Genomic DNA, 12,990 nt, shown 5'->3' with positions numbered 1-12,990 from the left:
AGCTCAGCAGGTGTGACCCGACACTGCAAAGAACAGCAGTGCTGCACAAGAAAGCTGCTTCCTGCTGCGAGCTCCACGCTACCCTGGAGGGTGGAGCTGGATTCTTCTCTGCTGCGGCAGCTGCCGCCACCTGTCAGGGGCAGGAGGCTGCGGACCCGGGTCCCAGGCCCCATAGCCCTGGAAGCTGGGAGGCCCCTCCGGCAGGGCGGGGGGAGCAGGTGCTGTGGGTAGGGGGCGAGGGGCACCAGCAGGGCCAGGGAGGCTGTGGGGGCTTTCATTTTAATAACACATTTGGGGGGTTATATCAGAGAATTTGTGGGGCGGGGGGGTGTTTACCAGGGAAAACCAGGATCCCTCTTTATCACTATACTCAAAAGCTTCTCATGCTAGGATGTTTAATACAAAGAATAAACAACATAAAAAATAAAATGAACCACCTTTGCATCGAGGAGCGGGTGCACTCCAAACTCCATTTTCTTCTGCATCAGAACTACAGTGAATAGTTGCCTCCCCAATAAGTGAGAAAGGGACCGAACCTCTCGGCACATCATTGCACTTGTAAGTTACCGATGCCCCGTAGGTATAATCTTCCTGTTCACCAGAGTGCTTCCCGTTTTCTATGTCTGGAGGTGGTAAACATGGAATTCCTGCAAAATATTAAAATAAAGAAGAAAAACTGTTGTGTAAGAAGCCACAGCAAAATTTACAAGGTACATCTATAAGCAACAGTGCAGGCATTCAGGCAAGTTCAAACAATTACAACAGATTTAACAATTTTTCCTGCAATATTTTTTAAGGTGACTGAACTGCCAAGATATCAGCTATATATGAAATGATATCATTTTAAGAATACCTGTTACACATATCAACTCCCCTAGATCAACTGACACCTTTGATACGTTGTCTTAGTTTAGGGAAAAAAAAGAAAAGGAAGAAAAAGCTAGGACACCACTAAAAATATCCAAAAGAATAGAGAAAAAATGTAAATGTATGCTTCTTACAGTAATGGCATGATAAAGAAAGGAGATGCCAGATAGGTAAAAAAATGTGGCTGAAGAGCAGCTCTCGCTGGCAACAAAACTTAAAGAAAACTCAAAACACTGAATCTGTATCAGCAGTTACTAGCTTAGAAAAATTTAACTTCACTGCACACATGTGTAACCCATTCATGAGCTGTTAATAGAAAAACCTGAAAGGGCATCAGCTTTTCATAATGCAGATTTTTCTACTATAATCAGATGATAAACGTAATGGTGTTACGGTCAACAACAGGAAATGTGGAAATGTGAACAGGAAATGTGAACACCAACACACCCTTTCTTTTTCATTACAGAACTGAAAGCAAACGGTATTGTATTAACATTTCTGTGATGACATTTTCCATAAAAAAGCAAAATAGATAAAGTAATCTCTGAGAATGTGAAGTACTTATACCCTTAAAGGACGGAATAAATGTTTTCCTAAAATACCACTGTAATATTCCCTCACAAGGTTAACTTTAGCTCCCTAACACATCAACAGCCAAAACATAAAAAACAAAACAAAAAAAGCTTCAGAGTCATGTTAACATTATTTGCAAATGAAACTAGTTATGAAATGAGAATCTACTGGCGATACAAACAAATTCTATAGAGAATCTCACAGTCTTAGGGGATAAAAGATTTCTGTATGAAAAATTCAGGCAATGATGCCAAGGTTGTATCTTATCACTTTATAGGACTAAAAATCTGCAACATATGCTCAATGGAAAATGCTGCCAAACAAAAGTTACTGTATTAATGTGACTTTGCTTTCTGATTAAATCTGACACTTTAAATTAGATGAGGCCAATCACAACTTCCAGTGATCCATTAAATCAGGAGTTAATCACTGTGATGGATCATTCAAAAGGTAAATTTTTGCAAAGGTAAAACCTTCAATAAAAGTTTCAATTTAGCCCATATACATTAGCTACCATAATTCGGCAGCCTTGCTCCAGTCCTTCTTTCACATATGCATCCAAAAGCTTGTAAAAAATAGTTAAGAAGCTACTTTACTTTCTATAGTTACCCGTTTCCTTTAATTTACAATTTACCTCTGGCATAGAAGAGCATAATGAGAACTTGCTCTTAAAATGTATAAACAGATGATCTCCACTCAAGGGTACTAAAGGAACTGGCCGGTGTCATAGCGTAACCACTGGGGTAACTGTTTGAATGCTCGTGGCGCGCAGGATAGGTCCCACAAGACTGGCAAAGGGCCAATGTGGTCCCTATTTTCAACAAGGGGAGGAAGGAGGACCTGGGTAATTACAGGCCGGTTAGCCTCACCTCTATTCTTGGCAAGACCCTAGAAAAAATCATTAAGGATCACATTTGTGGGGGGGCAGCATGTAATACAACATTAAGGGGCAACCAGCATGGGTTTACACCAGGCAGATCCTGCCCAAATAACCTGGTATCTTTTTATGATCAGGTCACAAAGTGCTTAGATGTAGGAGTCGACGTAGATGTTATTTACTTGGATTTTAAAAAGGCTTTTGACGGTGTCGCACCCAATTCTTACAAGCAAACTAAATGGCTGTGACCTGGATTTTTTCAGTCAGGTGGATGGAAAATTGGCTTATGGGATGCACCCAGAGAGTGGTAGTGGATGGTTTCTACCTGGAGAGATGTGGGCAGTAGTGTCCCCCAAACAAGGACATCCCTCGGGTGGGGTCAAATCAGGGCAACTGCCCCAGGCCCTGCCCTTTGGGGGGCCCAAAAGAGCCCAGCAGAGGAACGGAGGTGTGAAGCTGGGCAGAGCACCGGCTCCATGTCCAGCTGCTCACTACCTCCGCCCCCTCCCCCTCCACCCACTGCTGGAGGTGGCAGCTTCTTTGGGTCTGGGGCCTGTTGGATCGAAGTGGGGTGGGGCCCCGCAAGGGCCAAGCTGCCCCAGGCCCCGCAGTCTGCTCAGGTCACCTCTGCCCCCAAGGCTCTGTCCTTGGACCAGTACTGTTCAATACCTTCGTCAGTGACTTGGATTTTACAGATTTACAGACATTAGGGCTGGAAGGGACCTCAGAAGATCGAGTCCAGCCTCCTGCCCCAGAGGCAGGATGTCAGCTGGGGTCACAGGATCCCAGCAAGATAAACATCCAATTTTTTCTTGAAGGCGTTCAGAGTAGGTGCTTGAACCACCTCCGATGGTAAGCTGTTCCAAACCTTGGGGACTCGGACAGTAAAGACATGTTTCCTTATGTCCAGCCTGAAACGGTTTTGCAGGAGTTTATAACTGTTCGACTTTGTCATCCCTTTGGGGGGGGGGGGGGGGACAACGACGACGACTCTGGTGAACAATCATTCCCCCAGATCCCGGTAAACACCCCGATAAACTTATAGGTGGCCATCAGATCACCCCTGAGCCTGCGCTTTTCCAGGCTGAAGAGCCCCATAGCTCTCAGCCTGTCATCGTAAGGTCTGTTTTCCTGACCTCTGATCATGCGCGTGGCTCTTCTCTGGACTCTCTCAAGCTTCTCCACATCCTTTTTGAATTGTGGAGCTCAAAACTGGATGCAGTACTCCAGCTGCGGCCTCACCAAGGCCGAGTACAAGGGGAGAATGACACCCTGGGATTTGTTTGAGAAGCACAGATTCATAGATTGTAGAGTCTATGGGTGCAAGCCAGCGTTTTGCTTGCTTTACTAGCTGCAGCATCACACTGAAGGCACATGTTCATCCTAGCCAGTGTAGCACTGACAAGCCTATGAGGATGCTGCAGGTTTTTCTTCCCAAGGTGGAGAACCTTGCTTTTTTGGTGTTAAACACCATCAGGATCTCATCCGCCCATTTCCTGAGCCTGTTAAGGTCAGCCTGGATCGCCCTCCTGTCCTCAGGTGTGGATGCTTTACCCCAAAGTTTGGTATCATTGGTGAACTTGGCCAGTCCGTTTCTGACTCCAATATCCACCTCATTAATGAAGATGTTGAACAATACAGGCCCTAGCACAGAGCCTTGAGGGACCCCACTGGTCACAGGACACCATGACAATTGACTTCCGTCAACCACCACCTCTAGATGAGGGTCTAGAAAGCACTCTGTCCAAATTCACAGACAACACCAAACTATGGGGTATAGTAAACACACTAGAGGGTAGGGAGCGAATTCAGGCAGATTAAGTCAGACCGGGGAAGTGGGCAGATCTGAATAGGATGCAATTTAACAAAGATAAGTACAAAAGTGCTGCACCTGAGCAGAAAGAATCACCAACACACCTACAGACTAGGAAGAACCATTCTAAGTAGCACATCAGTAGAAAGGGATCTCGGAGTCACAGTCGATGCAAAAATGAACACGAGTCGCCAATATGACGAGGTAATAAGTAAGGCCAACTGCACGCTTTCTTGCCTTAGTAGGTGCATCACGAGCAGGTCTAGGGAGGTGATATGTCCCCTCTATGCGACACTGGTGAGGCTGCAGCTGGAGTACTGCATCCAGTTTTGGGCGCCACACTTCAAGCAGGATGTGGGTAACCTGAAAAGGGTTCAGAGGAGGGCTACTTGTACAGCTGAGGGCCTGCAGGTAAAATCCTATGAAGACAGTTTGAGGGACCTGAATCTCTTCAGCCTCCATGACAGAAGGCTAAGAGGTGATCTTGTGACTGTCTACAAACTCATCGGGGGGAGAGGGGATGTCAGCAGGGAATAGGGGATACTCTGTTTACCAGGACACCTGTTGGGGTTACTAGAAACAATGGCCATAAACTGAAGGAGAGTAGATTTAGATTGGACATCGGGAAAAAATTCTTTATGGTGATGGTTGTCAAAATATGGAATGGGCTTCCAAGGGAGGTGGTGCTTTCGCCTACCTTGGAGGTATTCAAAAGGAGACTAAACAAGCACCTGGCCGGGGTTACTTGACCCCAGCGCTCGTTCCTGCCCAGAGCAGAGGGTTGGACTCAATGATCCAATAGGTCCCTTCCGACCCTAGAAATCTATGATGTAGTTCACTTACGTGTACACTCTGGAAGTCTGTTACTCCAGCGAACACCAGTGCTATCAATCACACACTGAACTGATGATCTTCCAATTAATCTGTACCTAAGTAGGAGAAAAAAAGGAAACCCTTTCAAATAAGTTACTGGAAGCTCCCACTCAGCATCTGATACACATAGATATACTTCTGTTCCACCAACAAAATGCAGCAGCAGCAAGTTTTAAGCTGCAATTCTCTTGAGATCCTTTTTATGAGTGCCACCCACAGGGCGCCACACAACATTAGCATAGTCAGGCACGCAAACACGATTTACAAGATAAACCCAGAGACTTCCAACAAAAATCCATAGGTGTGGTGTTTCTGAGTTCTTTGCAAAAGAAAAACTGATCTATTTTATTTTAGGCAAAAAAAGAGCAAAAGCTAAGAGCTAGCATTTTCCAAGGGGTGCCTTGAGTCAGTCCAGGGGGTTCTTGAGTGTAAAAAGGCTGAGAAACACTCATCTAGAGAAACCAAAAAAGCTATTAAGATTGTATTCCATACATTTCATTCCACAAAACGTTGCTTGGTAGGAACAAAGATGATTTTTAAAAGTAGCTCTTGGAATTTAAAAAAAACCCAAAAAACTAAATAAATTAAAATTAAAAAAAAATAATGCCTGAACAAAGACTACTTTGGGTAAATTGAAAAAGGCTGCTGTAACTGAAAAATGTAAATATAAGATGCATAACCAACAGATCAAGGGAGGTGATGCTCCCCCTCTATGCAGCACTAGTCAGGTCGCAACTGGAATACTGTGTCCAGTTTTGGGTGCCACACTTCAAGAGGGACAAAGAGGATCTGGAAAGGGTTCAGAGGGGGGCCACCTGCATGATTAGTGGTCTCTGTGAAAGACCCTACGAAGAGAGGCTGAGAGATCTGGATCTCTTCAGCCTATACAAAAGACAGCTGAGGGGTGACCTTGTGACCGCCTATAAATTTATCAGGGGAGGACAGCAGGAAATTGGAGAGGCGCTGTTTTCCAGAGCGCCCCAGGGAGTAACTAGGAATAACGGGCGCAAACTAGTGGAGAGTAGATTTAGGTTAGACATTAGGAAGAATTTTTTTACAATAAGGGTGGCCAGTCTGGAATTTACTTTTTACCATAAGGGTGGCTTCCAAGAGAGGTGGTGCTGTCACCTAACTTGGAGGTCTTCAAGAGGAGGCTTGACAACCACCTGGCTGGGGTCATCTGACCGCGGTCCTCTTTCCTGCCTGGGGCGGGGGGTTGGACACGATGATCCACTGGGTCCCTTCCGACTCTATAGTCTATGAACCTACGAATTAGGCCATAAAGAGCACAAAAAAACAAAGCCACTAGACTCAACCTTTTCCAATCGGACATACAAAACAAGTATAACTTCAGACTTCTCAACAAAACACAAACAGCCTTCAGCAATTCCTAAGTATAAAACATTCTAATAAAAGCTTAAGTATTAATTTAATGCTAGCTAAAACAAACACAGTAGTATGAGAGAGAAAGTAGGAAAAGCATTCATTGGAATCCTTACCCTTCATTACAAGAAAATGTCACTGTTGAACCAAAACTAAGATCAGTCTCTATACGAACAGAACCATCTGGCAAGTCTCCTGGATGACCACAGAGCTTCGCTGAAAGGGAACAAAGATGGGAATTAAGTGTCCATAAGGTACTGTCACTTCATACTTTCTAGTTTTCCAAGATCTGAATCTCAGTTTCTTGTAGGAATCCCCACATCCCAACTCCCCCTGGGGTAGGAGTTGGGGGGTCAGACCCCTCCCCAGTGGAGCAGACTCCATTAAACTGCATCTTGCAGGGACAGAAAGGACCTGATCTCCAGCTTGCGTGGAGGAAAGAAAAAGGAAGTGAGGCTCAGGTCTCCACAGACCTGGCACACATGGTGGCGGACCTCTTGGGCTGACAAATAGCTCCCAACACAAACCCACCTACTCAGACTCCCAAACACCCCATCTCGGCACCCTGATGCCCCAAAATTGAACCCCAACAACTACTTGTCCCCACACTCCCTCTTCTACTCTCCAGCACCCCAAGTCTTCCTCTCCTCCTGCAAATATTCCTTGACACAAGCATTCACACTTCTCATGTATTCTTTTGCAAAATGCAGCATTCACACTTCATGGATTTCAGATTTCTAAGCTGTAAGCCCTGTGGACTGAAACAGACCAAGTGCCTACTTTCCCCCCAGGTGTCTTCCCAGCATCCAATGCAAAACAGATGCTGGTTGGGTGTTGCTCAGGTTAAATGCACAGCAAATCCCCTAGACTGAGCCACTCGGGTCCATGAGGATACCACCTGTTCAGCTACATTCCAGGTATCCTGCTGTCATACCAACTGGTTATACTGTGCGTTTGTTGTTCACCCAAGCGGTAGTGGTCTAGACTGCTTTTCCCCACAAAAGGGTTAGTGCAGTACCTGGGCAGCTAAGATCATGTGGCATATTACCAGAACAGCCTGCTATCCGGGCACACACACAAAAAGATACTGGGACAATACTTCTACATTTTGGAAAGAGGCAAGGGGAGGGGAGGATCTCAAACATGGATCACTAAGCTTATCCTGACCCTTATAAAACACAGCAACCTGGGCAAACGTGCAAGGTTTAGTGTTCAGAAAAACCCAGGCATAAGAAAGTAAACGGTTCTCAAACTTAGGGTCTCCAGTCTCATCAATTATGTAACTACCTGAACTTACTTAGGACCACATCCACTCCCTGCTTCACTCCTGCATCCTGATCAACGTCGACACACTGCTGCAAGACCAGCACTGAATTCTGACGTTCATTTTCTTTTTCCAAGTCCATTACCACCACACTGGGGTGCTTGAGCAGCTTCACAAATTCAATGCTTTGTGTTTTATTATCCTGCTCTACCCCATAATGCAGTAACTATACATGGAGCATTTTTACCTTCGGGAAGGATATGTTAGCTACTGAGTTATACTCCAGTCAAAATATTCCCCCTCCAGAAAGTGTAGTACCCCTCAGTCTGCACAGCAAGGGAATGCAAGAGAAACAAACCAACATTTCCATTATAGCAGACAGATATATCACCAAGGCACTGTCTCTCTTTGCATCTCTCATTTAACTCCCGGAATCTCACTATTTACCAAGTGATACTCTTGCGTTATTTAGACAATAAGCTTACCACTGACTTCAGCGAGATCCTCATTTCACATGTGTCCAGTTTATACTTGATGGAAAACATCAAGTGTGTTTTTAGGATGATTGTTAAAGACAGACAGAAAACAGAAACAGCTCACATGTGCACAACTCTGGTGGAAAAGGGACAAATCAGCATCCCTTTTTATTCCCAAGTTAAACTCTTACAAAATGCTCAATCCACTCTAAAAGCAACTACTTGACTCATTCTCTCCGATACAACAGAGCGAGGGGAAGAGGAACTTACCTATACAAAATTTTTCAGGTCGTGACCATAATGAACCTGCACGACAAATTCGAGCGGCTTCCAGGGAAGGGTCTCTTCTGTATCCTGGGCGACAAACGTATTGCACAGAGCTGTTAACAGGGAAGGTGGTCTGATCTTTAAACGCATCCGCTAGCTCTGCATAGGGTAACCTGTCAGGGGGGCCGCAATCACCTATCAAAGAAAAGAACAGTAACTTTAGCGGGAAGCAAGGAAACAAATGACATCTTGACTGGTATGGAGGCTGGAGTTGTTAAAAGGTCCTCAGAGCTTCAGTGGGATCTGGCCATCTAACATGCTTACCATGGCCCGAAGCCTTAAACAAAGCACACAAAGGGGCACTAGGGAAAACAGCCAAAGGAATGCTGGACAATAGAAGTTGGACATCTTGGTTGCATATCAGACCGGCAATCAGCATTTTTTGGCTGGCGTAGCCAATAATGTCACCAATAAATGCTGCATGCACCTGCCATGCACACGGCCGGGGTGCAGCTCGGGAGTTTGGAGAGCAGTGTCCAGATGGTAAGTTTGTTGGGGGGGAGCTGGGGCAGCAGCAAAGGGGCACGGGTGGGAGCAGATCATGGCCCCGACAGTGATAGAGGGAGTGTGGCTGGGGCTAGAGAAGGGGCAGGGGTGGGACATGAAACGGAGCTGCAGCTCATCCAGGGGTGGTAGCTCTTGCTGCTGCATGCACCCCTGGAGAAGGCATGGGGGCATGTGCCCCCTGGATCTGTGCATGGGGCGAGGACAGGCTGCTGTTGAGCGCATGGGGCGGAGATACTCCAGCCTCCTCCTGGCCACCGTGCTCAGACCAGGCGGGGCCGCCAGCAGTGTAGGGAGGGAGGGGCTATGGTGAATTTTGCAGTGGCTGTAGCCCCACCCCATAGCTCCTGTCCCAGTGGCATTGCTGTCTGTCCTGAGAAGAGCTGCTGGGAAGAAGCTGGAGGAGCCCCAGCCCTGAGGCACACAATTTTTAGCAATAACAATTTTTAGCAATAAAACAATTTTTAGCAATAACAACACCCTATGACACACAATTTTTAGCAATAACTGCCCCCATAATTCAATTATGCATCTAACTGCTGGTTGCTATTTTTTTCCATGAGAAACAAGAAGCTTCTGCTCAACACAAAAGGTATAAAGAAAACCCATCTATTTAAAGGTTAGCCCATGACTTCTGTTTTTTCCTCTCCCCTTCTTTTTCCTTGAGCTGTTCCTTTCTGTTCCAGCAGTTCCACGTCTTCCCTTTTGACAGTGCTCCCTTATGAAATTCACTGACCCATCTACTCATACAAACCCAACTGTATAAAAGCAGCGTTCCACAACCGAAAGCAATTTGCCAGGAGATGGAGTATTACAGCAATTATTCTATAGGGAAAGGAACAGCGGATTAATTCACAGTAACTAGGTCTTTTCTCTGGACAGAACGATCAAAAAACCAAAGGGGTTGAGACTTATAACATCTTCCAAGGAAAATATTCGACCTCCCTTACACACACCCTCTGAACAAACTTAGAGAAGGAACAAGACCAGGCACAATGATCTGGAACGTGCCCTTTCACCAAGGCGGACCAGGCACCAAAAATGCCCATCACTGAGTGACTGGCAGGCCCCCAATGGACAATTCAAACTCTGGTGACCTGCCTCTTGCCATGGTTCAAGTACCCCTAACTTGCATAATGTGATCCTAAGAAAAATGGAAAGCTAGTGTCCTAAAACTACTACAAAAATAGTTTTGGGCAGCATAGACATGTAAAAACAGCCCTTTACTTCCAGCTTTGCACACTCTTGCAATGAGGAGTGTGCGACCAGAAGAGCAATTGTGTCACTTTGACCCAGCTTGCCCAGTGTCTGCATAGCTCACCTGCTTCAGTGAGGCTTTTTGATGTTTTTATCTAGTAGCTGATTGAATCAGCTTAGGGGCCCTCTTGTTAGGAGTGGTATGAGCAGGACTGAGGCCAGCAAACAAGTCTCACTGAAATGGACACAGGCAGAAATTTGCAATGAATGAATCTGTAGTTAAGTAATGCTGCCATTAATATAGAACAAAGCTTTACAATGAAAAAGAGCTGGCTTTTGAGAAGCAAGGAGGTTCATGGGGCAACAGGAATAGACAGACTCCCCCCCGCCCACAAGAATCTAAAAAGATACCAACTCAGATGAGGCAATTTCGAACAAACAGCACACTTGTTCCTTGATATTTCTCCTTGTTCATTACCAGTGCGTTAAGACGACAGTTAGCTGGTTTAGCGATGGTTTAAAGCAGAGCTTCTCAACCTTCTTTAGGCTCAACGTACCCTCCTTAGACTCGCGGCATCCCTGGGCAGCCTGGAGGCTCCCCCTGGAAACGCCTGCTCTTAGTTTTCCCTTGTTTTTTGACCACAGAACAACAGAGCAGTTTGTGTGCAGCAAAGAACTCAGGAAGACGACGACAGGCAGAAAGCTTTTGATGCTCCAGATTCCTATGGGAAATCCCTAGGTTTCCCTTGTGAACCGTGCCCACGCACCGAACAGTGCCAACGTTGCGTGGCACCCTGACACAAACTCGTTTAAGGCCCCCCAGGGAGCTGGAGCATCGCTGGGTTAAAAGGACAGCAAGGGACTGGTTTCCCCACTGCCCAGGAAAGGAAGCAGAGAGCTGGACGGGCTCGGAGACAAACAGCCTTCCTTCAGTCAGCACCTCCGAGGTTATCGATGCTGGTCGGTGCTGTGGCACGATGTGCTACACGTTACAGACACCACGCACTTCACTGGCGAGTCACGCAACATACTTAAACTGGCCACACATGCAAAGTAATTATCACAGTAATGCCAAGTGAATTTTACTTACAAATCACAGGCTCCTGATCTCAGGATATAACTCAAACCTTGGGATTTTTTTCTTTTGGCGTGCCTCGCGCTCAACTGGGCCAGAACCAGCCACAAAGTCCCCGGAAGCCCGGGCGGGGCCCAGCCGTGGAGAGGTCGGCACCGAGCCCGGGGCTGCAGCGGGTAGCGGGGCTGCTCAGGGCACACGTGCGAGAAGCCGGGGGGTTAAAAAGGGGCATCTCATGATTAACACACCAAACGTCTTGATTTTTGACATGGTAGGGATGGCACGATTAAAAAAATAAAATAAAAAGGCTCCAGATACTTCATAGACATTATGAAATACCTAGGAAGCCTTTTCATTATCGTGTCATGAGAGTATTGCCACCCCTACCGTGTCGAAAATCAAGACATTTGGTATGTTATTAAAAGAACCAACCTGCTAGATAGTGCTCGAGAACAGCGTACCAACTCTAAAGCTGGTTTCCGTGCCGCTTTCATACGAAGGCACAGCAGGGCCACGCAACAGGCTGGGTCAGAGCTGCCGGTGGAGCACCCCGCAGGGCAAAGGGCTATTTCTTACTCTTGCTCCACCTCATAAACGCCACACAGGTCCCTGCTGAGCCGCACCACGCGTTTAGACAGACCGCATGGGCCAAGTCACTACCACGCGACACAAGTGAGTCACTGGGCTCAGCTGCACGTTCAAATCAATGACAGAAACCCGCCTGGGATCCGTTATCTGTTTTCAACGACTACCTTCACACAGGCGTGGCTCTTTTCAAAGCTGCAGTTATGTTCGTGAGTCAATCGTCTCTTGGCACGTGTGGCCGGAGCCAACTGTGCAACTGGCCTGGGCGTCACGTAATGCGTAGCTGGGGGCGGGGGGGTGTGCCAAACGTCCAGCGCTTGACAAAGCTCCAGAGCCGGCTCCCAGGCAGGTCTCACCCGCACAGGGGAAGGGGCCCAGCTATGAAATCCAGGGATTCAAAGAGCCAGGCTGCTACACAGTGCTTGGAAGCGGTGTGCCAACTCTAGCGCTGGTCCCCCGGCGCGTGGTGTACGCACGCCCAGCGGGCAAGGAGCCGTCTCGTCGCCCTGGTGCACGTTACATTCATGGCGCGATTCACTAGCGAGCCGCCCCACGCGCCCCGCCCGTGTCACACGAGCAAAACGGGTCTCGGCCGCACGCCTGCCCGCCGGGCCGTGACACTTCTAGGGGCGCACGCGGCAGCCGCGGCCCGTCACGTTCATGGCGCGGGGCAGGGCCCGACGCTCCCGGGAGCCGCCGTGACCCGGGCGAGTCTCCCCCGTCCCGCACTCACCGCGCGCGGAGCCCGGCAGCAGCGGCAACAGCAGGGCGGGCAGCAGCGCGAGGCCCAGCCGCGGGGCGAGGCGGCCGCGACGTGTCATGGCGGCGGCGGCTTCCCTCTCCACCCAGCCGCCGGCCGTCACCTTCCCTGGCGCAGGGGCGGGGCCGCCTCAGGGGGCGGGGCGGGGCGAGGAGTACGGCGGCCGGGAGGGCGCGTTCCCGGCCCTCGCTTCGCGGGCGGGGAGGCGAGCCCCGTGCAGTGCTGTTGCACCGGACGCAGCCCATGTGCTTTCATGATTTTTTATTGCAAACATCATTGGCGTTGAGAAAGATGGTCCTGTGGCCCTGCTTCGACCTTTCTACTCTGCCCCCTTCATGTTTTCCCCTGGGAAGGTCTGTCTTCACTTAGGCGGCTGGCAGGCAGCACTTCCTTTCCCCATTTACTAGTTTGCAGCT

General features: G+C 48.0%; 1 protein-coding gene across 2 annotated transcripts in view; it reads right to left on the bottom strand.

Annotated features, from left to right (window-relative positions):
* The window catches only part of LOC109286242 (membrane cofactor protein-like), a 62,351-nt gene extending 49,662 nt beyond the window's left edge, over window positions 1–12,689 (bottom strand). Inside the window, exons 1-5 of one of the 2 annotated variants that reach the window (XM_059717702.1) lie at window positions 12,548–12,689; window positions 8,397–8,588; window positions 6,503–6,602; window positions 4,974–5,059; window positions 438–647 (exon numbers count right to left, since the gene is read on the bottom strand). In XM_059717702.1, the coding sequence (XP_059573685.1) occupies window positions 438–647; window positions 4,974–5,059; window positions 6,503–6,602; window positions 8,397–8,588; window positions 12,548–12,635 (676 nt within the window). In that variant the 5' untranslated portion in view covers window positions 12,636–12,689. The remainder of the gene's footprint in view (window positions 1–437; window positions 648–4,973; window positions 5,060–6,502; window positions 6,603–8,396; window positions 8,589–12,547) is intronic. The other variant, XM_059717701.1, reaches the window with a different exon arrangement.
* Window positions 12,690–12,990: the final 301 nt, after the last annotated feature.

This window comes from Alligator mississippiensis, chromosome 14, assembly GCF_030867095.1.
Source record: "Alligator mississippiensis isolate rAllMis1 chromosome 14, rAllMis1, whole genome shotgun sequence".
NCBI classification, from domain to species: domain Eukaryota; kingdom Metazoa; phylum Chordata; order Crocodylia; family Alligatoridae; genus Alligator; species Alligator mississippiensis.
This window is presented reverse-complemented; position numbering and strand designations above follow the sequence as displayed.